At 37.1% G+C, this 20,267-nt stretch overlaps 1 protein-coding gene across 11 annotated transcripts in view; it reads right to left on the bottom strand.

The window, feature by feature from the left end:
- Lmbr1 (limb development membrane protein 1) overlaps positions 1 to 20,267 on the bottom strand; it is a 166,668-nt gene that overhangs the window by 81,101 nt on the left and 65,300 nt on the right. For all 11 annotated transcript variants that reach the window (XM_071610652.1, XM_071610653.1, XM_027951298.2 and 8 more), the window contains one exon: positions 7,947 to 8,050. In XM_071610652.1, the coding sequence (XP_071466753.1) occupies positions 7,947 to 8,050 (104 nt within the window). The remainder of the gene's footprint in view (positions 1 to 7,946; positions 8,051 to 20,267) is intronic.

The following is a 20,267-nucleotide window of genomic DNA, read 5'->3' as shown; positions in this document are numbered from 1 at the left end:
TGCCCATGTCACTGTGCTATGACATAAAAATCTGTCCTATACTAATTTTCCTGATGTTTCATTAACAGCTCTCATACACTTGTCACGTTTGAGCTCTTTGTGGTAACTGCTACAGATAATGTGTCCTGGGCATTTCACCAACACCTTAGACCAGATCAGGACTTGAGTCCAGCTGCTCTGAACTCCAAAATGCACATTTTTGGCCATTACATTATTATGCAAATAAAGAAAGAATCTAGCCTTAAATGCAGAAATCCCTCATTATTCTAGGTGGAGAGAAAGATGAAAGTAATAGGTAGTAGTCCAATTCAAAACACTGTACTTTCACAAAGTATATGAAAACTAATTTTTTAAAAAAGCAGCTGCTATTCAACAATTCATTGTGACTATAATTTAATTCCCTCCAATAGGCAATTGCACTAAGAGCGATGAAGTTGATGCCATTTCAGGAACTAAATGAAGTTTCATTCAAAGTCTTTATGAACGCAAACCATCTCTAAAGGAAACCAGCACATGTGCTCTGCTCCTCACATGATGCTTCTGCCCTTCCTCTGAGGGCCTGCATGCGAGCCTCCCTATCTGAAAGGCTCTCCACCTATGCCTCCACCGCCACACCTTTCACAGCAAAGGGGTGATTCCTAAGGCCTCCACTGCAAAGCACTGCCAGATGGAATGTTTTGAAAATAACCATTCTCTGCCAGGCATGGTGGCACATACCTGTAATCCCAGGGACTCAGGGGCTCAGAAAGGAGGATCCTGAGTTCAAAGCCAGCCTCAGCAGCAGCGAGGTACTAAGCAACTCAGTAAGACCCTGTCTCTAAATTTAAAAAATATAAAATAGGGCTTGGGGTGTGTGGCTCAGTGGTTGAGTACCCTTGAGTTCAATCCCCAGTACCCCCACACACATATAAAAAAAGAAAAGAACCATTCTCATCCACACTAATCTCTGAGGAAAAATTAGTGCTCCCAGTTGGGAGAATGTAGAGCAGCTCTATTAATGCATTACTCCATGGTTTTCTTGCAGGTGTTGGGAGAATCAAATTAACACATAACAATAGTTAGTAAGATATGACTTCATTTTCTGTAATAAACACCAAGATCAAAACATGCCCAAGTTAAATTTCCTTGAAGGATTCCCAGCAGGAGCCTTCCTCTTGTCTGTGATTTCCTCTCACCCACCAGAACCATGCCAAATATGCGCATGTGCCACTAACACTAAGCAGCACTTCCTTAATCACTCATTCCCAACAATTTATGGATCATCAGTGGCAAAAAAAAAAAAAAAAAACGAGCAAAAATAATGAAAGAATGCAATGAAAGCTCACAGAGACAGAGGCTGAACTTCCTACTCACTTCTCTTTAAAATGGAGGCCTGAGACAAATTAGCCACTGAGGGGAAAAGTCATCTGGTCATAAAATACAGTACAGGGTCACTTTTATGTAAGTTTGCCAAAAGGGACATAAACCAGGACAATCTCAAACTGTGACACAGGACAGAAACATATTAAAAAAATCTTTGTTCCTCCTCCATTGTGCTGTCATGTTGCTCGGCTTTATGGACGTCCCGAGCGCCAGCACAGAGCCTCTCGCTCCCACCTGGTCAGTCTAATTAATTAAGAAAGGAAGTCACCTCAAATTTTGTACTTTTTGCTTTTATTATTAAGCACTTGTTTGAAGTTATAGGAGTTAACCTCTTAATCCTACAGATCACGCACTAGTTCTGGACAGTCTAGGATGTCTGCGTGGTTTGGATAATTGGTCAGGATGTTGCTGTCGCTGATGTTAAATTTTATACCAGGACTTCAAATCAAAGATAAGCATTAAGGTGAAAACAATATACATTTGTTCCCAGAAAAATCATGGGCTTATGAATTAATCTGTCATTAAACTTATAAATAGTCACATTTGAGTTTTTTCCCACATTCATTAGTTGCTAATCTGTTTCCTTATAACATTTAATTCAAAGTAGATGTTAAGACACAATATGCAACAAATAGATTCCTACATCTCATGTGAGCACCAACCAGAGATGATACCTCTAGAGTTCATGACTGAATCAGAAGCATCTCCTGATGACTGTGCAGCTAACCTAGAGGTCTTTCCTGAGGTAGAGGAGAGGAAAAACTACAGCTCTGATCTGAGGTATGAGAGCAACAGTTGCACTGTCTGCCCTTAGATGACCCCAATCCCCACGACCCACAGACGCCCGCCACTAAAGAGTAACGAAGCTCAAAACTGCAAAGAGGCATCTCCACCACAAAACCAAACAAACCTAATGATGTGCCTTTCTATCAGAAATGAAAATTCAGATGTAAACACAGGATCAGGTTCAAACACACATGAACAAACTCGATGTTTGATGCAGCACATGAATCTAACAACAGAAGAATCTGCATCAACATTGAACTGCTAGTAGTTTAAGATCCAAGTAAAAGTTAGCTTCTTACTAAAAACTTTATCAAAACCACTTCTATTCTCTTAGGCTTAAGAATAATAAAGAAAGGGAATAGCAAAAAGATGGTCCTAATAAAATAGAAACACACGCCACAGTAAGGAGAAAGAAGAAAGGCTATTTAAGGGCCTTAAAAGGACATGGTCAACCCCCAGGCCTAAAATGTCCTGTTTGAATTAACATAGTGGCTTAATTAAAAACTAAGTAGAGAATTCTGCTTAATTTGATTTTCAATTCAAGCTCTGCATCCGCCCCATGGCCAGTGGCCAATTTCCGCATCTCGGGGCAATATGCAAGGAGCTGCTTTAAAATCCATCGCCCAGGGACTCCGTGGGAGTATGGTAGGCCATGTGCCACTTAGGGAATACACCAGACTAGACATAGTAAAACAAAACCAGGAGGGTGGTCATGGAGGAAAAAAAGGAAATTTAACTTAACCATAATACAAGTTCATCAGGACTCAAATTATTGGGCAGCATCTGCCATTAGAAATGTTCTACCTTCTTCAGTACCAATCAGAAATGAGTATGTCAAAGGTAACCAATGATAAACACCTTTTAGGAACATATATGAATACTTATTAGACAATTCAAACACTTTGTGACTGTGGCCGATGATAATAACATTAACATCAATAAAGCAGCAAAGTTTGTAGTTCTAATACAGCCACAGTGCCTGCCAAGAGCATCTGGAGCAACATCCAGAGCTGCACAAGGAAACACCAAATAATTCTATGCTGCAGAAAGACACCTAGCATTTCAACACACACACTGAGACTTAAAATGCTAATAACCCCTGCAACTTTCAAGTAATTGGTTTCAAAACTAAAAAAAAAAAAAAAAAAAGAGCATTTTAAAATAGCATGACCTGATCACCTAAGTTTAAAGCTTTCTAAAACATTTCTACTAGGGTCTAAAATGTACTGTAGCTTCAAGAAGGCTTTTTTTCCGAAGTATGCTACCTTTAATGCTAAAACTGATTTATTCTGCTTTAGTCAATGCTATTTCAAAATGTGAAAAACAATTTGGAATTTTAGAACTGCTCATGATAATAACATGTGAATAATTAACAGCTGACTCTACTGTATTTGGTTTCTTTCTGAATCCCAAATAACATTAATATTATAAGTAATATTTATAAGTAAAGAATAAATAACAATATTTATTGCTTGAGTGTATTTACAGACTACCATGAAGACAGTGGTGGTTTAATAATAGTTAACATTTACAATTACTTTAAATGCAGTCCTGGGCTCTATGCTCTACATGAACAATCTCGTCTTATATAATCATGAAAATAATACAGTAAGGTAAGTATCTTTATTGTAGCCATCTTACAGAAAGAATACCTGAGATTCAGATGAAGTAACATGCCCAGGCAGCTGTCTCTAAAGCCCACTTCCTTACCTTTGTGCCCTCCCTCTTTCTTCCCTGGCCCCTGCCCTTGGGCATGCCCATACGTTCAGACTCCCCACTTGACAGTCCTCTGCCTTCAGGCCGCAACCCCCTTACTCCCCCTCTTTACTAGTATGAGAAACAAAACGTTTAAATTGGTCACCATAGCACCTATTCATTCCAATCTTCCCAAGTTGGATCAGTGATAATCATCAGGGCTCTAACTGCCCCCTTTTTAAATCCTTCACTGGGTCTGGGAATTACCTGTCTGATAATCACAACTGTATCACACAAACATTCAACACTTCAGTCCCATATGAGGTCATGAAGTACACTGGAGGGCCTTGAAGGGTTTTAACAGATGAACACAGTCAAATTTGTGTTTTGGAGAAAGAATGTTCTTTTAATCATGAATAGAGAGACTAGGAGTAAAAAAAGGAAAAAAATTCAAAGGGAAGAACTATACAACTGTGTACAAATGTAGTCGTAAAATACCTCTATCTCTTGGATCCTTGTTCAGCTGATTCTCCCTTTTGATCTTAAGTCTATAAAGGGGCACAGGAGAAAAGTAACGACAGAGTTTTTTTTAAAGCCTACAGTGTGTTGCTGATCTGCTTCATCAAATGCAATCATGTTACTTCCCTGGCTGACTGGTTTACCACACAGAGCCGAGTCCCTTCCCTGACTGGCTGGGCACTTAGAGGTAGCCAAGTCCCCTTTCTAGATAGTCAGTTCACAAGAGGGGTGGAATGGTCTGTCCACGTCACATGCTATTTTGAAAAATTACCTAGCTAACAATTAGAATTTCATAAAGAACACCAGGTAGATAGTTCTACAACACCAAACACGGACATATTTACCACTGAGCAGTTCCAGTTGTTTCTTGCATTGGGGAACACTGCAAAGAGGCAGTATCAGGAAGAGGCAGAGCTTTCATGCATAAAGCAAACACCAACAGGCAGTTTTTGTGACACAGACCAAAATGTTCTATTGAGCAGAGCTGGATGCATATGATATTTCTACAAAACTCAGTGCCAAGCACTCCCTGGCCCATGTGCTCCCTGATGCTCCTTTCCTTTGTGACATATGCGGAAACTCTAAAATGTGTGATTCACTTAAATGAAATGATAGATGCAAAAATCCTCATGGGAAAACGCCAGTTCCCTGTTGTCTACAGCACAGAATCCAAACTGCCTGGCAGAGGATCAGTGCTTCCAGAACCTGACCCTGAGGGCTACTTGTGCATCTTGACTGTTCATGGTTCACATCTAGGCACCAACCATTTCCCTCAATTCCATTAGAGTTCCAGGCAATGGCTCAAGCCTGGAACATCACACTCTAGCAAATACTGCTGGTGGATCAGATCCCAGCTCAATCCCAGCTGGCCTCCTCCTCACAGCCTGCCCCTAGTGCACAGCAGAACAAGATAACCATTTCTTTCAGCCTCTTCCTTAGCACCTCATGAATAAGTTCATCAAACTGTAATAAGTTCATCTGGTTTGCAACTGTAAGTTCTCCATGTTTCCTTGGAAGCAGGAGACCCATTTCTTTGTGTCCCTAGAAATTTCCTATAATATTAACTAGTAGTTAGAGGATTGCTAATGCCTTCAATAACCACTAACTAGTAGTAGACTACTTCATAAAACTCTTGGAATAAATGTCCATCAAAAGCTCTACCTCCAAACTTCAAGATGCTACAGAAGCCCACCGTTTCAATAGTCTCCAATGCCCCTTTTCTTCTGTTCATTCTTTTTAGTTCCACTTTGGTGGTAAGCATCTCCTGGAACTCTGTGTCCCTTGGCTTCCAGATGGTCACCCCATTTTCCTCACACTAGCTGACAGTGTCAGAACTCTTCCTTGCGCCTCTCTTCTGACAGTGTTTCACATTCATGTTCTGTCCTCGGCCACCTCGTCTTCCTACTGGCTTTTCTTGTGCTCTCCAGAGTGCTGACTGTGAAGAACACCGACCTGGGGAAGGTCAGACATCCCTAGATATTCTGTTCTAATTGTGCTATTTTACATGGATGGCTCATAGACAATTTGATACAATTTAATATCAGTTTTCTCCTTATAGAAGAAGAGTTTGAACTAAATCCCTTTCAGCAATAATATTTTGTATTATTTCTTCAAGAAAATATAAACCAGCAAACAGCTTTCTAAGTTGGAAGAATACAATTCTTAACAGTATATAAATTTAATTGCCAATCTTAATAATATAACAGGATTAAAAAATGTCCAACATACAAAAGCCAGTTTTCTCAATGTGAGGCTTGACTGCCAAACACATTCCTTCATTCATTCTTATCTCGGAACCTTCATTAAATAAGAAGCTAGCTGTTCCTTTTCAGCTAGCTGCAACACGTTCACCTATGGGATAACAGCCAGACGAACCTTCATTAAATAAGAAGCTAGCTGTTCCTTTTCAGCTAGCTGCAACACGTTCACCTATGGGATAACAGCCAGACAGCTGTTCCCGTGAGTCCATGGGAACAGCACGGTGATCATCACCCCAGTGATGCACTGCATCTTTAAAATGTATGGTTATTTAAGGTTTAAAGTCAGAAGAGCTATCAAATGGTTAAATAATTTCACCTCTATGATCCCACACAGAGTTATACAAGATGAAAAGTAATAACAATTCACATGCAGTTTACAATTTCCCAAGCCAAATTTTCTGAATTAGCATTATACTATTATTCAATAATAAGATATACAGGCACATTTCATTCTGTATGCCACCACAACATACTGAATGGAACTAAAAGTCAGAAAGGCAAAACATGCTAAACTGTAACACTAGTCTCACTTTGCAAGTTTAAAAATCATTTAAAAGGTATTAATGTACTTAAATCTTTGCATTTACATTATATTCCAAAAATTTATGACAAAGAACTGCATAGGTTATAAATAGAACCTAGTTTCTTTTTCTTTAAAATACTGTATTCAAAGAAATGTGGTATATAAACACAATGAAATATTACTCAGCCATAAGGAATGAAATTATGGTATTTGCCAGTAAATGGATGGAACTGGAGACTACCATGATAAGTGAAATAAGCCAATCCCCAAAAAACAAAAGCTGAATGTTCTCTCTGATGTACAGATGCTAACCACATAATAAGGTGGGGGCAGAGAAAGAAGTTTATTGGATTAGACAAAGGGGAATTAAGGGAAGGGAGGGGGGACAGGAATAGGAAAGACAGTAGAATGAATCAGACATCACTTTCCTGTGCTCATATATGAATACATCACCAGTGTAACTCCACACCATGCACAACCACAAGAAGGGGAAATTTTAAAAAATAAAATTTAATTTAAAAAAGAATGGGAATGTCAAAATACATTCTGCTGTTATATATAACTAAAAAGAATAAATAAAAAAAGATTTTTGAAAATACTATCTTCAAGGATAGACTAAAATACTGCCTCTTTTAAAGTCTTGATTAGTTTAAGAAGTTCCTGAGAAGTTTCCCAGTTTGCCCACTTCTAAGCCTTCCACATTTACCTAAGATTAGTTACTCTTGGTATCCTGGGAATTTGACTACCTAATAAAGCATATCCGATTTTATAATGTGCTACTACCCTGAAAATATTGTATGTGAGATAACTTTTACATCAAGATGTATTTTAGGATTTTTAGAATCTCATATCAAGCTCTAAAATTGAATGAGATTACCTAAGAAAGCAGTAACACAGTAACACTAACCCTATAGGTTTATCTATTCCAAAGGAATACTCCACTAGAGTAATGCACAGCACAAACATATACAGGATTGATGGAGAACTTTCCCCATAAACATACAAAATGATTCAATGTGCAATATTACTATTATTGCTAAAATGTGGTTTTAATATTATTTATTAAACTTTTTATATTCTATTCAAATGCTTGTTTGATCTTCAGTTCAACATAAATGACATTTACTTCTTTTTTTAATGTTTATTTTTTAGTTGTACACAATACCTTTATTTTGTTTATTTTTTTATGTGGTGCTGAGGATCGAACCCAGGGTCTCGCACTCTTGAGGCAAGCGTTCTACCGCTGAGCCACAATCCCAGCCCAACATTTACTTCTTAATTCCAAAATTCAATTTACTTACCTTTTTCAGGCCAGCAAATCCTTCTGATTCCAGAAAGAAAAATGCAAAGGGCATCAACACAAATAAACAAAGGTTGGAAAAGAGAGACGCAAGATTCCACAAACCTGTAAAGAAGATAACAAAAGAAGAGGAAACTCAGGTTAGATATTGACAGGCCTTTTGAAATTTCACTAAATGGTGATGTTAATCAACATGTATACCTTTTAATACTAAAAGTAAATATAAACTTGAAATAACAAATAATTTAAACTTAGAAATCAGAAAGTAATTGCATATTTGTTAAACTTTAACTTTGTAACTTGTACCTATTGAGAAAGGCCAACATAGAAACTAGTTTCTTTTTTCTAGTGCCCTAAAATAAATTAACTAAAAATATGACATGCAGAGATCCAAAGGCACACGTCTATAGACATGTAGGCACCAGAATATTTAAATTAGAGCCACTAGCATCTACTGAGCACTTAATAAATGCCAGACACTCTGCTAATCATTTTACATGTATAATCCCATTTAATTTAAGCCTCATAAAACCCCAAAAATAATAACTAGCATTGACTGAGGCTGATGTGCCACGCACCATTCTAAGTGATTTGCAGACCTTCTACATGTTCGTCTGCTCTTCACAGCAGTCCCTGAGGCCGGCAGCACTGCTACTCAAAGTGGACAGGGGTGGCCACCTCATTTGCCAAGGCTACAGAGCCTGCAACTGGCAGAGCTGACTCTCTGCCCGGGACTTTAGAACCACTACATCACAGAAGTGCCAGTGAACGACTCCAAGTGGGGAAAAAGAGGTCACAGAAGCAGCAAGCTCATGTGGTGGTTGCCCTTTTGGGGACATTCTGCAGTCCTTTATAATGTCACAACAAAAGGCAGCAACTAAAATAAGAATAGATTTAGAAAGACCTTTAGGTATGTCATTGGCAGAGTGGCTCAGTATCTTCTATTTTTTTTAATAGATAAAACACTAGAATTTTAAATTGAGTCTTAAAATAATGGCTATCACCCTTACAAAAGTTTGTAAAATCAAAGCAAAGATAGAAATTATGCAAATTATGATTTCAGTGTAAATCCAGTGCACCACATGCAGCTGTAATCTGAGGCTTAGAGAAACAAGAGCCTGCGTTCTTTCCGCTCCACTCACGGCAGTGGTCACAGCACTGAGGCACAATGATAAGCCAGCACCTCTGCTCACAAGGCTGCACACATGCTCCAGGGAAGAGGGTGAGCCTCAGCACGTCGTTCCCCAGCCACCCAGTATGAAATTAGTGTGCATGCTCTAGAATTGCTCTGCTCTTTAGCTGGAATAGTGTGGAAGACAATAATTAACTTAGCACTTGCACAGTTTATCTAGATTGATTCACTTTTTTTCTACATAAAGTAACACAATAAAAGCAATTTATAATTTCCTATCCAAAAGTCTGTACAGATTTTTATGAATTTATAATACCCATTTATCTTTGTAAGAAATAAAATGTTTTACGAAAATTTTTAGAAAGCAATGGCTTAATATCTTTTAGTGGAAAAACTAATTTGAACTTTTTAAATTAAAATTGTTCTATACATTCTGATCCTTAAAAAAAAAATTGGGGGGCTGGGGATGTGGCTCAAGCGGTAGCACGTTCGCCTGGCATGCGTGCGGCCCGGGTTCGATTCTCAGCACCACATACAAAGAAAGATGTTGTGTCCGCCAAAAAGAAATAAATATTTAAAAATATTCTCTCTCTCCCCTCTCTCTCTCTAAAAAAAATAAAATAAAATAAAAATAAAAATAAATTTTTAAGCTAAGCTGGGCATAATGGTGCAACCTGTAGTGCCAGCTCCTCGGGAAGAACACTTAGGCTCACAAGTTCAAGACTGGCCTAGGCAACACAGCAAAACACTGTTTCAAAAATAAGAGCCAATCATTTTATTGTGCCAATAACCAGACAAGGGCTACACACACACACATATACACACACACACACTCTCTTCAAAGACTTGGCCCACGTCCTGTCTGCACTTCATGTGACAACCTTGCTGAGGCACAGGTTCTTCATCTATAAAACAAGGCATAATGCCACGTCTGTAGCTGTTAATTATCAGATGAAATAATGCATGTACGAGAACCAGCACAATGTCTATCACAAAATGAGCACTTAGTGACTTAATGCTTTTGTTACCCGTGACTTCAAGAGGCTACTAGTAGCACTATCAGCTCCTCTGCCAACTGCTCTCCCTCAGAGTACCCAGGCTTGCGGTTCACCTCCCGTTCTGCCAGCTACATCCACTGCTCTTATTAACAATCTGCATTTGTCCATCCACATTTTCCCCCTCCCTTATACAAAGAGGTAAACTTCATTAGCACTTTATCTAAAGTAAGAATAAATGGACCTGATTCCAAACTGTGCCCTCCAGGTCCAGTTCATAAACTTTAGAGCATGGTCTCTGACCTCTATTTTAACGGCTCAACAGCATTTTATCTTCTTCAGGGTTTCTAAATAAGTTATTCCAAATACATAAGGTGATAATTAGTATTATGTGAACTATCACATACAAAGTGGGTATTCTTTTGTAGGCTGGAGAACTGTGATTGTTAATGTGTTGCTTTATTCAGTCATGGTACAAAACACAAAGGCTGGTTTTAAATCATTGTAACATTGTTGTAAAAGATAAAACATCTTCATGTCAAAGATTATATTCAATTTACATGAGATAGCTTTAATCCAATTGTATGTCACACAGTCCTTTCAGAAAACTATAGAAGAAAATAACCCACCACCTGTTACAACCTAACAGCAGCCCTGTGCTGGATGTGCCAGGCACTGACTGATGTCTCCTCTCAAGCCAGGTCCTCACTTCACAGTTCATCAAAAAGGTGCCCTGCCCAGAGCAGAGAGAAAGCTGCTCCACTATCTGATTTGCTGACATGATTTTAGGCAAAATAAATTCCATCATTTCCTATAACTCCCAATTCTTTACAGATGTCTACACTTTTATCACTATATGTCTCTAGATCTAAGTTCCAAGAGATACACACCACTTCTCTTCCTCATTTTTGATTCCCATGTGTCCACTCCAGTTCCAAAGAATCAGTTACAGGGAATCACTTGGAAGATACATCCTATACAGCTAACCACTAACAAGGAATCACCCTCTAGGAAAAGCTCACAAACCAAACTAAGGGGATGATCTCAGAATTAACTCTCAATTATCATTGCAAAATCAAAGCACAATGTATGCAAAAAATGAAAGACTAATTTTCTCAACTTTATTTAGCTATAACTAACATAAAATAAACTACACAAGTGCACCTAGGGCTTATAGTTTGTGTCCTGCCCTGAAGGCTCATGTGCAGCAAACTTGGTCTCCAGTGTGGCCAAGTTGAGGCGGCAGAACCTTCAAGGGGTAGAGGCTAGGAGGAGAGGGTCTGCCCTGGAGACAGGATGAATGCTCATCTCACAGGATGCACTCATGTAAGAAATTTCTTGAGGGCAGCTGTTATAAAGACAGCCCACCCTTGGGCTGGGGTTGTGGCTCAGCAGTAGAGCGCCTACCTAGCACTTGCAAGTCCCGAGGCTCGATCCTCAGCACCACATAAAAATAAATAAATAAAGGTATTGTGTCCAGCTACAACTAAAAAACAAATAAGTATTTAAAGAGAGAGAGAGAGCGTGCGAGCGTGCCCACCCCATAACTGGGCCCTCTCTGCACACAGCTGGTCCTCTTTCAGCTTCTCTGTGGTGATGCAGCAGTGTTGAGGGTGGGGCTGATCAGGAGAACCATGATCTTGGACCTCAAGAACTGTGAGCCAAATGCTTCTTTACTTTATGAAGTACCAGCAACGGTATTTTGTTGTAACAACATCGAATGGCCTAATATACAGTATATAATTTGATAAGCGCAGGCATAAAAACACACCAGTAACACCAGCACCACTTTTCTATACCTTATGCCACTCTCCTCCCACCCCTATCCCCAGTCAGCCATTGATTTTACAGTTTAAAAAACATTTTCTAGAATTTTATGTAAGTGGACCCATGCATTCTGTAGTCATTTTTATCTTCTGCATTCCAGTACAATTATTTTGAGATTTTTTCAACACTGATTTGCTTTAGCATGGGTCAGACCCAATATTTACTGGACTGCAGCCACATGTAAATGGGCACTTAGGCTGTTCCCAATTGGTGGCTGCTACAAATAAAGCTATTATAAACACTCATGCACCTGTCTGTGGCAGATATATGCTTTCGTTTCTTGTGAGTAAATATGAGGCATGGAATAGCTGGATCATGCTGTAGGAATGTAGCTTATATCATGCTGTGGGCATGTAGCTTATATAACCACCACAATGTTTGACATAGTGGCTGCATTTCGCATTCCCACTAGCGAAGTTCAGGTTCACCTACACACCTGCCAAACATGTAAGAGAGTCTTTTTTAGTTGTAGTCCTTTCAACATATGCATGGTGGCATGCCACTGCTGTTTTAATTTGCTTTCCCCTCAAAATGATGTGAACATCTGTTCATGACCTTACTTGCCACTGATGTCTTTTTTTGGTAGAATGTCTCTTCAAGTCTGTTATCCATTTTTAGACCTGGTTGTTTGCTTTCTTATTGCTGAGTTTGATGAGTTCTTTATATACACTGGATACAAGTCCTTTATCAGGTATGGGATTTGCTAGGTATTTTCTCACAAAAGTTTTCCTTTCTTTTGTCTTACAAAGAATAAAATTCATTAAATTTAACAAAGTCAAGTTTATCAAAATTTTCTTTTCTGAATCATGATTTTGATATCCAAGAAATTATGATCTAGTCCAATATCACAAAGACTTTCTTCCATGATTTCTTCTACAATTTTTTTATTTTAGGATTTGTATTTAAGTCCATGATCTTGGGAGTTACTTTTTGTATATGGTGCCATGTATGAACTGAAGTTCATTTTTGCCTGTGATTATTATCCAATTGTTCCACTCTGTTAAAGATTGTTTTTCCACTAAATTATCTTTGTACCTTTTTTAAAGCCAATTGATAATGTATATGTGTATCTATTCTTGGACTCTACAGAGTTGGTCTATTTTTCTTAATGCTGTTATCATGTGATCTTGATTATCATAGACTTAAAATGAGTCTCTTAAGTTAGGTAGTAAGTCCTCCAACCCTGTTTTCTTTCAAAATTGTAAGGCTATACTAAGTTCACCATATTCCCATCTGAATTTTAGATCAACTTATCAATTTTTATCCAAAAGCATGCTGGGATTTTGACAGGCATTGTGTTCAATCTATAGATCAGCTTGGGCATAACTGATACCTTAGCAATATTGTTACGGATGGAATGTGTGCCCTCAAATTCACAAATTGGAACCTTGATTTTCAGTGTAACGACATCTGGGGTAAGGGCCTGGGGGATACCCTTGAGATCACAAGGGTTCCATCCTTATGATGGGACAGTGCCTCTACAAGCAGCAGCAGAACCAGGTTTGCTTTCTGTTTCTGCTCTCCACCTTGCAAGGACACACAATGGCTACCAGTGAAACAGGAAGGAGCCCTCACCAAGAACCTCACCAAGCTGGTCTCCCCATATCAGACTCTCCGTATCCAGAACTGTGAGAAATAAATGTATTGTTGAAGCCACCTGGTGTATGGTATTCTCTTGCAGTACCAAATTGACAAAACTATCTTGGAATCTGTGAACACAGTATATGTCTTCATTGATCATAACACACTTTTCTTTCAACAATGTTTTGTAGTTTAAAATATATAGATCTCACACATCCCTAAGTATTTCCTACTTTTTTCTCTTTTTAACTCTTTACTTTTATATATATTTTAATTTGTTGATGGACCTTTTTTTATTTATTTATTTATATGTGGTGCTAAGAATCTAAGCCAGTTCCTCACATATGCAAGGCAAGTGCTCTACCACTGAGCCACAACCCTAGCCCAGTATTTCCCATTTTTGATGTTTCTATATTTAATGGTATTGATTTTTAATTCAATTTCCAATGACTCATTGACATATAAAAATACAATTGTGTTTTGTATATTCATCTTATATCCTGCAACTTTTCATGATTTACTTGTTGGCTTTAATAACTTCTTTATAACAGATTCCAACAGAATTTCTATATGATCATATCATCTATCAGTAGATACTTATTTTTTTTCCAACTTGTGTATGATTTCAAGAACAATGTCAAATACAATTGATTGGGAGCACACCTGCCTTGTTCTTGATCTCATAGAGAAAGTGCCCATCCCTTCACCACTGGCTAATATTATGTGCCAATTTTTCATCAGCTGCTTTTTGGGAGGATGATATATTCCTTAGAAATGCTGTGAGCTGAGAGATTTTATCAGGAATAGATGTCAAATTTCATCATGCTTTTTCTGAATGTATTGTGACTTCTTTTTTTGGCATGTAAATATGGTTAAGTTATACTTGTTTTTCAAAAGCCATAATATATTATCCTTCTTATATGCTGCTGTTCATCTTATAAAATTTTTGTCCAGAATTTATACATCAGTGTTCATGACGGATACTGGTCTGTAATGTTTAATGTATTTGTCAGGCTTTAGTACCATGGTGATGTTGGCTTAATGAGTTAAGATTCCTTCACCTTCCACTTTCTGGAAGACTACATATAAGTGCAGTCTTTATTCCTTCCTTAAACACATGGTAGAGCTGACAGGGAGTTCCTCTTGGCCTAGAGTTTTATTTGTAAGAATGTGTGTAACACTCTCACAATGTTTGAAAAGGTTTTAATAGTTTTTTCCTCTCAAGGAATCTGTTCATTTCTCTAAATTACTGAATTTACTAACATAAAGATATTCACCATATGCATTTATTTATCCTTTCAATAGGTGTAGAATCTGTAGTAATGTCAATTCTTATAATCACTCAAAAAAAAATTTATGCTCATCAGCCTAGCATCATATATCAATTTTATTGATCTCATCAATTTTGTTTTCTGTTTCACTGATTTCTCCTCTTTTTAAAATTTCCTTTATTCTTTAGCATTCATTTGTTCTTTTTCTTTTTTTATTTTATGAATGCATTATAGTTATGCATAATAGTGGGGTTGATTTTGACATAATCATACATGCATGGAATATAATTTGCTCCATTTCAGTCCCCAGTACTACTTCTCTCCCTCCCCCGGTTCCCCTTCCTCTATTCTACCGGTCTTCCTTCTGTTTACTTATTGTTTTATTTTTTTTAATCAGTGCTGTATAGGTTATACAAAAAGGAAGAACTTACTATGGTACATCCATATAGGTATATAGTGTAATTTGGTCAATTTCATGCCAATTTCCTCCCTTTTTCCGTCCCTGCCCCTTCCCCCTCAATCCTCTTCCTTTACTTCTTTGATTGTTCTCCTTTTTCTATTAAAATACAGAGTATTATTTTCTATTAATATATATAAAATACATCTTCTTAAGCTAGAATTTATGGAAACTGATTTGAAACCTTTTTTTCTATTCTAATAAGGGATTTAGTGCTATAAATTGACATTCAAATACTGTGTGCTTTTAAGATTTTCTCCTTGCCACTGATTCTGAGAAATTTGATGATAAGCTGTACTGTCCTCTCCAGGCAACACTGGGTTGTCTCCCATCTCTTGAGTGATTACTGCTGTACAGACAATTCCCAACTTAAAATGGTTTGACTCATGATTTTACTGATTCTGAGCAATTTGATGATAAGCGATAGTATAATTTTCTTCATGTTTCTTGTGCACGAAGCTAGCTGAGTGAATAGAGTAATGTGGCAAAGCAAAACTTCTCACCTCATGGCCAGGGCAAGAAAGAGAGGAAGAGAAAGGAGCTCGGGCCTCACTACCTCTTCAAGGGCATGGCCCCAGTGACCTGAAAGCCTCCCACTAAGCCTTCTCTCTTAATAGCACCAAGCTGAGAACCAAGGCTTTACATGTGGGCTTCAGGGACACTCCAGGAAGTGTAACACAACTCATCTCTGTGCAGCTCTTTGCTTTCCAGTATTGGCCTGATACCTTCTAGCTATCTTGGTCTTTCTGAACTTCCACCTTTCCTCCTCAACACAGAACACCAATTAGCTCCACCAGGTTCCCTCTCTTTGCACTGCAGTCTAGAAGTCTTCTCCAAGAGACACTGTGTTGTCTCCCGTCTCTGAGTGATTACTGCTGTACAGTTTCCAACTTAAAATTATTTGACTCATGATTTTACAGCTTTGCAATGGTTCAATGGCAATATGCATTTAGAAGACACCACAGTTTGAATTGTGACCTTTTCCCAGGCTAGCCACATGAAGTCTAATTCTCCTGTGATGCTAGCCAGCAGCAGCCAGTTGCAGCTCCCAGTCACACGACCATGTGGCTAACCAAATGACACTCTGCAGTGCACTCTATTACTAAGCGAGGATGTTTGGTAGGTCTGGTAGATTAAATGTATCTTCAACTTCTGATAGTTTCAATTTAGGATGGATTTACTGAGATGTACTCCTATCCTGAGTCAAAAGCACATGTATTTTCTTGAAAATCTAGTCCTTAAACCCCATCTTTGTCAAATTATATTTAGTTTTAAAGTGTTTTGCTATCAACACTTAAATACTGGTGTTCTTAATTTTTCTTAAGCTAAATCTAAGTGGAGCACAATTACACATGATTTTTTATAAAACAATACATAAAAATCTCCAGGCACAAAATACTGCAGTAGAAAGTGCTTGCTCTTTACCTCTTATCTGTTCTGATGGATTTGTTAATCATAAAATAATGTGTTTTAAAATGTGGAGTTAGCTAGTCTATGCAAGTTGACCTCCCAGATTCTTATTGAAATCTCTACTCCTTTTTAAATATTTATTTCAACATTCAACAATAGAATAAAATCTTTATCATAAGATGAATAAACCTCCACTTCTATGTCTTAGTTTTCTCTTATTAGATGCATACTGTTTCCTATAGTGAATCTCTTTATTCTCTTGCCCTAAATACCTAAAATTTAACTATTCCATTGTACATTTCTACAGTGGGTCTCCCAGATACTTCGCAAACGGCATCAAGTTTATTCTCACCCTCTTTCCATTATATCTCCTCAAATGATGGTATGTTAGAAATACTTTAAACATAATAATGAAGTAATTGCAAAGCCTGACTTGGGCTAAGTTCTTACTGCCCTGTCCAATACCTGCTACTGTCAATTTATTCTCAGAAAGGGGGACAAAAATACTTAGAAAAATAGGCACCAGATTTCTGTCTTCTCCAAAGAATTGCTTTTGATTCAAAGAACTTTTCTTCCTGTTTCTAATGAACTAAACAAGGATCTTTGTTTCAATAAAATACTTCAGCAGAGTAAACATTTCTGAGAATCTGAAATTACGATTTATTCAAAATAAACAAAGTTTACTTTTATTTTAGTGCACCAAATACAATATAGAAACATAGAAATTTGTAACACAAAATAACTTAAGATTTCCTTGTCCAATCTGTTCATAAACCAAATTAATTTTTTTAAGGAGAGTCAATAAATTCTATAACTTACAAATGATAAACCTAGACTTAGATCCCAGATCTCTTGCTCTTTCTACATTAGTATATGATAGACCATACATATCATTCTAAGTGGAAAAGACACAATATTTTGAATTTTGTTAATATTAGCTGCCAAAAAAAAACAAGTCTGTCAAATAAAATGTTATTAAGGTAAAAGTGACTATGATAACCCATTAATTCTACCCATCAGTGTAAAACAAAATGCTCAGTTGAATCTGTGATCAGACTATAAGAGAGTGAAACAGAAAAAATAAATAAATAAATAAATAATTCTACATTTATTTTCTCAGTTGCTTAGGTGTGGGTGTTCCACATGTACACCAAAGCCTTCTTAAAATCAAAACATTTTTCAATTCTAAGATTTTAAAAACTCAATTTCAATAAAACTGAATATACTCTATGTACTTAGTGTACTATAATGTACCCAACCAAAAATAAGATATTCACACTATTTATAGCTAAGTGAGTGACAGTCTACATCTGACATGCCAAGATTTGCACCAATCAATGTATGATCTTAAAAAGGGACTTCAACTCTGTCACTCAGTTTTTCCACGTAAAAAACATGTTACTCGTCATATGGCTCTCATGAAGAACAGAAGAGAAATAACACCCAAAATGCTAAACAAATAAATGTCAATGCCTCCCCACTGTCCTTTTTCAACATGATACAAATGGTCCAAAAAACTGAAAAATTCCAATATTTAGAACTTAGACCACAGAAAGGTAAGAAAAATGATGTAATTAAGTATTCTCATTAGCTTCTCTCAAAAATGCTTATACAACAAAAACCCATACACATTAAAAATATATAAAAATTACAATAACAAAAATTAAGCATAAAAGACAAATTGCAAAAAAATACACCAAATTATGAATGGAGCACAATTACACATGACTTTTTCTTCCTATTTTTCTGCATATTCTAAGTTTTCTAAAAGGAACACAGGCAGTATTCCAAAAAAATCAGAAGCAAGTATTTATATACTTTTGTGAAATACATAATTCTCCATATCCCTCTATTACTTCCCCCATAAGAGGCATAAAAAGAGCATAGAACTAAGCTGAACTGAAATGGAGGTGCTGAGCTAGCCTCACTCATTAGCCACACAGCTCATTTCATTTCCTAGCCTCACTGCCTGCAAAATTCAAATTTTAGGCTCAGAAAAATTATCATATATCAAGGACCTCACAATAACTGTCAACTGCTAGGCACAGCAGTGCATGCCCATAACCCCAGCTACTTGGCAAACTGAGACAGAAGGACTGCAAGTCTCGGGTAATTTTATGATACTCTGTCTCAAAAAATAAAAAGGACTGAGGATGTAGTTCAGTGGTACAGTGCTTGCCTAGCATGGTTTGATCCTCAGTCTTGAAAAGAAAAGAAAATTGCTTTCAACTGGTTATAACTGTAAATATAAATCCTCAAATGCAAAGGGTCCACTATATTTTTATAATCAGAAAAAAATTATTATTCATAGTACAAAAGGAAGAACTTTTATTGCTATTATGGGTCTATAAATACACATACTTTCAAATTTATATGTCTTTCATAAAGTGAAAACTACAAATTCAAATTCTTCTTTCAAAGTCAAAAGTGAGTCTATAGCCAAACCACCCTGAACATGCCCCATCTCATCTGAAAGTCAGAAGTTAAAAAATAAAGCCTACCTTAAGCAAAAGTTCATAAATTAGAAAGAAGTGTCTACTCTAACCAATACATTCACTTAAAAATTAAAACTAAGCTGGGCGCAGTGGCACACGCCTATAATCCCAGCAGCTCAGGAGGCCGAGACAGGAGAATCACAAGTTCAAAACCAGCCTCAGCAACAGCGAGGTGCTAAGCAACTCAATGAGACCCTGTCTCTAGATAAAATACAAAACAGGGCTCGGGATGTGGCTCTGTGGCCAAGTGTCCCTGAGTTCAAATCCCAGTACCCCAAAAAAGAAAATCAGATAGTTATCAAAACCTAAATAAAGAAATTTTAATTAAGAGTTCATAAGGAGCAGCAGCATCCGTTGGACAACTATAGAAAATGATTCAGGACCCAAAGGGTCTGAATACCAACCAATTCAGTGTGTCATGAAATCAGATGCCCTTTTTTCATGTACTTACCTACCAGCCTTCTCCCTTTAAATAATTTAATGTAAAAAACTAAGTTTATTAACTACAGTAAATGTGAAAGTTTCAGATGAACAGAGCTCATAGTGATCCAATTATAATATTTTGCAATATATAAGTTAGTTACTAAGAGAAGATCAATATAAAGATACAATAATGGCAATTTTTTTTAAAGAGAGAGAGAGAATTTTTTAATATTTATTTTTTAGTATTTGGCGGACACAACATCTTTGTTTGCATGTGGTGCTGAGGATCGAACCCGGGCCGCACGCATGCCAGGCGAGCTCGCTACCGCTTGAGCCACATCTCCAAAAAAAAAAAAAAAAGATACAATAATGTCTCTAATAGACATTGATAAGTCATTATATTCTTGGCAACTATGCAAAGTCAGAAATTTTCTAGATTTTACCAACATACATCATGCCTACACATGAAAATATGCCTTAATGATAGTTTATGATTCTGACAGACCATTCTTAAACTAAAAATTGTTATTTAAGTGAATACATGTATTTTATTTTACATTATTTATTATTAATTTATAAAATAAATAGTCAAATATCTCTTCCTCATAAAGCTAAAATTGCATGCTTCAATATAGTAGAACTCTAAAAATTCAGAAATGTTGTAGTTTGTCTAAATCAGTATCACTGACAACCTATATGAAAGATTCAATGCACCATCCCCAAAAGAAGTT

This window comes from Marmota flaviventris, chromosome 1 (genome assembly GCF_047511675.1).
Source record: "Marmota flaviventris isolate mMarFla1 chromosome 1, mMarFla1.hap1, whole genome shotgun sequence".
NCBI lineage: Eukaryota > Metazoa > Chordata > Mammalia > Rodentia > Sciuridae > Marmota > Marmota flaviventris.
This window is presented reverse-complemented; position numbering and strand designations above follow the sequence as displayed.